This window comes from Triticum dicoccoides, chromosome 6A (assembly GCF_002162155.2).
Source record: "Triticum dicoccoides isolate Atlit2015 ecotype Zavitan chromosome 6A, WEW_v2.0, whole genome shotgun sequence".
In the NCBI taxonomy this organism is placed as follows: Eukaryota; Viridiplantae; Streptophyta; class Magnoliopsida; order Poales; family Poaceae; genus Triticum; species Triticum dicoccoides.
Genome location: NC_041390.1, coordinates 523,859,813 through 523,863,288, shown reverse-complemented (window position 1 = coordinate 523,863,288; position 3,476 = coordinate 523,859,813). Strand labels below are relative to the sequence as shown.

At 47.4% G+C, this 3,476-nt stretch overlaps 1 protein-coding gene across 1 annotated transcript; it reads right to left on the bottom strand.

Moving 5' to 3' along the window:
• Nucleotides 1–2,368: 2,368 nt before the first annotated feature.
• On the bottom strand, nt 2,369–3,217 carry LOC119319531 (pectinesterase inhibitor 8-like). Its single transcript, XM_037594003.1, has one exon. It carries the CDS (start codon nt 3,129–3,131, stop codon nt 2,589–2,591), a length of 543 nt encoding a protein of 180 aa, XP_037449900.1. The 5' UTR covers nt 3,132–3,217; the 3' UTR covers nt 2,369–2,588.
• Nucleotides 3,218–3,476: the final 259 nt, after the last annotated feature.

The window sequence follows — 3,476 nt, the reverse complement described above, 5'->3', positions numbered from 1 at the left end:
GCCGCCATCGCCAGGAACCGCCGCCCCGCCCACGCAGCCTCGTCGCCCGCCTCGCCGGAGTCCGAGCCGAGGTAGCCACCGCCGCCCGGTTTTATGAGAAAAACCGTTTCGGTTTTTTTAGAAAACCCTAGTTTTCGTTTTTTAAATAGATCGATTTTTTCCGGTTTATTTATTTAGCGAGCGTTCGCTCGTTCGTTCATTTTAACGAACACGTTCATCGTTAAGTTCCAGAAAACGAACGTTCGTTCGTTATTCTGTTCGTCGTTTTTCTTTTTCTTGGATTATTCCGTGATTTTTCTGATTGTGATTTCTGATCCGATTTTCGTTCTAGTTTAACTTTTCACTCGTTTATCGGAATCAGGCGATTCAAGCGCCTGGAGTTTCGTCTCGAAACCCTCTTTCCGTTTAACCAACTCAAACAAGTTTTTGCCTCAGTAAAATTTGACCTAGATTCAGATTAGTAAACTGAGTTTGTTTCTTTTGCCGTTTGTCTTTCGTTCCTTCGTTCGATTTGATTCTTTTTGTCAACCGGAGTTCTTAAGTTGAAATATCTGGTTAGATCTCTTATTTGAGTTTTACTTGTGCATTAGATAAGTACTTATTGTATGCTTGTTTGTTTGCGATAGAGTACCCGGATTGCGCCGCTTGCTACTTCGAATCCCTAGGTTTCCCGGATTATCAGCAAGGCAAGTAACACTTTGATCATACTTCCTATTACTCAGTTTTTATTGCATTAGATCAATACTCACACATTGCATGATTAGGATCTAAATAAATTATGGGTTTTGGGAAGTAGATGAGGTAGTACCTATTACCTGTTTTATTATCAAACCTTTGGGAGTTACTTCTACGTTTGCTTAATGCCATGCTATGCTAGTAGATGTGGATTGGGTGAGTGTATCCATGACAGATGTGAGAGTGTTAAATTAATGGTTTATCTAAGGTGGCAACTTAAACACACATCTGTGTGGATTGAGGCATCTGGGTATTCCAGCGATTGCCTGTTTTTCTTTTGGACCGCCACCCAGGCTCAAAGGGATCATGAGATTATTCATACTAGAAACTTCCATGTGCAGCCACAAGCTACTATGAGCTCTAGCATAGTTGACTAAGTTGTGCGAACTCTTACAGTGGTAGACTAGCAGATGTAGGGGATGTAGGTGGTACGGTCTACCCGTTCATAAGGTGCAAGCGCTTCTGAAATACTATGTCTCGGTCATCCGTTTCTCAAACACCATGTAGTGCGAGAATCCCAACGGAGGAGATCGAGTCTTGTGGGGAAAAGTGCGCAAACCTCTGCAGAGTGTATAAACTAATCATGATTAGCCGTGTCCCCGATTATGGACGTCTTGAGTGTCTAGTACTTGGATTATCATGTGAATCTCATCATGTTACTCTAATTAATTTTGTTGGGTTAATGCTGATGCTTAATTGGGATTGAGAGGGTGTCTACACTCCCAATGTTTAACAACTACCATGATAGTTAAATAAAATTTATTCCTTTGCAGTAGGGAAAAATTGGCTTTACGCAAAACTGTAACCATAGAGCTTTCCACCAGCCAAATATGCATGTAGTATAATCTTATTCTTCCATCATTCTCTATGTGTTACTTTGCCAGTATATTCCATGTGCTGACCCGTTTTCGGGCTGCAACGTTCATGTTGCAGACTTTTCAGACGACGAGTAAGGCGACTTTTAGGTCGTGGTTCTATACTCAGTGATGCCGTTGGAGTTGATGGACTCACTTATCTTCCAAGTCTTCCGCTGTTATCGTTATTAGATGGTCTTAAGCCATATTTATTGTAATAGTTCTCTTTTGAGACACTCGATGTAATAAGTGTATGATTGCTACTTTGTTATAAATCCTTCAAGTACTGTGTGGTGTCAGCATTACTGATCCAGGGATGACACCGAAGTACAGAGATCAGACTAGTTAAGGTCTGGTCGCTACACCAAGACACACGAGCACATTGTTCGCTCCGTAGGACAACGCTACCGAGACAAACCTTATAACAAAAAATCCAAACCCGAGGAATCAGATCACCACCTCTCAACGATAGGAAGCAATCATTGGCACGATGCCGAGGTGGGAAGACCTTATTCTACCCTGGCGACGATACCATCATCTCTTGTGACCGCCGAGCGAAGGCAAAACATAACTTTGTTCCTAACCCTACCACCACCAAGGCCACCACCGAACCGAAAGTTCAGCGTCCTCGCCCCTTCCCGATGTCAGTGCCTAAGGCGGAGGGAAAAAGGGGCCGCAACCTCGTCGGTAAAGCGAGTAGATAAGCCACCATCATTGGTCGCCTAGATCACCAGGACAAGGAAGGGGACGAAAACGATTCATCAACTATTGAGGCAAGATTAGATGATTAACTCGCTTTATATTGTGAGACGAGAAAGTACTTACATAGATATTGCTCAGGATGCGAACAGAACGAAAAAAAGGTGACACTCAAAACATGCGAGTACCCTAAAGAAGACGTCGACATTAAAGTAAACCACACACTTTTAAAGGTAAACCACACTCATATAGTAGCACGTACTACTTTCACACGTATTATCTCCAAGTTTTGGTCGTTCTTCACTGGATGAGGTTGGTAATAGCCGTACAGACAACCGCTATCTGCACCGCGTAGGAGCTGTGCTGCGCGACCGGCGACGGGACACCGGCCTGAGCGAAGGCGTCTTCGCACTGGTGCGCCAAGGACGCGGCTTCCCCGGCCTTCTCCTTCCCGGCGGCGTAGTCGCGGTTGTTGATGTCGTCCTGTGCTTCGGCGAAGGCGAACCCCATGCTGTCGTACAGCTCCTGGCACTGCGCCAGCGCCCCCTGCGCCCTGGCGTCCGTGCCGTGCTTGGCCAGCAGGTCCTTGATGTCGGAGACCGCGTTGTCGGCGTCGACGACGCCGGTGAGAGCTGCCACCTTGGCCAGGCCCCAGGTGTCCGCGCTGGGGCTGTCGTGGTGCTTGCCAAGCTCCGACACGCAGAAGTCGTAGTCCACGCGCCCGTCGCTGCCGGCCGCCGCCTTGCACGTCGTCACCACCGTTGCGTCGGCGACCCCGCTCGCCAGCGCGAGGACGGCGGTGAGCGCTGCAGCCGCGAGAAGACGAGCCGTAGATGGCTTCATGCTTCTTGTTGCTTTTGTTTCGAAAGGAAGCGACTAATTAAGTTCGTAGACGCCTCGTGTTTGCTCGGACGGAATTGATATGAGCTAGGAGTAGGACTGACGGACTGAATCTTGTTGCCTTTATAGGCGCGGCTAGCAGAAATGCTGAATAGTACTGCTGATTGATTAATGGGCCTCAGTTGTTAGACCCAGGCCTATTTGGACCAGCTGCGGTAGAAAAAGGTTCGTGCTAAGATTGGGCTGCAAAACGCTAAAACCATTTGGGATTTGAGAGCATGGGAACGGGAGCGCCTATATGGCGACCTACGCGCTGCGGAAGAACCGAGCGTACACCCCCGCTCCAAC

What these genes read in the sequence shown, in the direction of transcription:
- LOC119319531 (XM_037594003.1), bottom strand. Translation starts at nt 3,131, where the DNA reads ATGAAGCCATCTACGGCTCGTCTTCTCGCGGCTGCAGCGCTCACCGCC.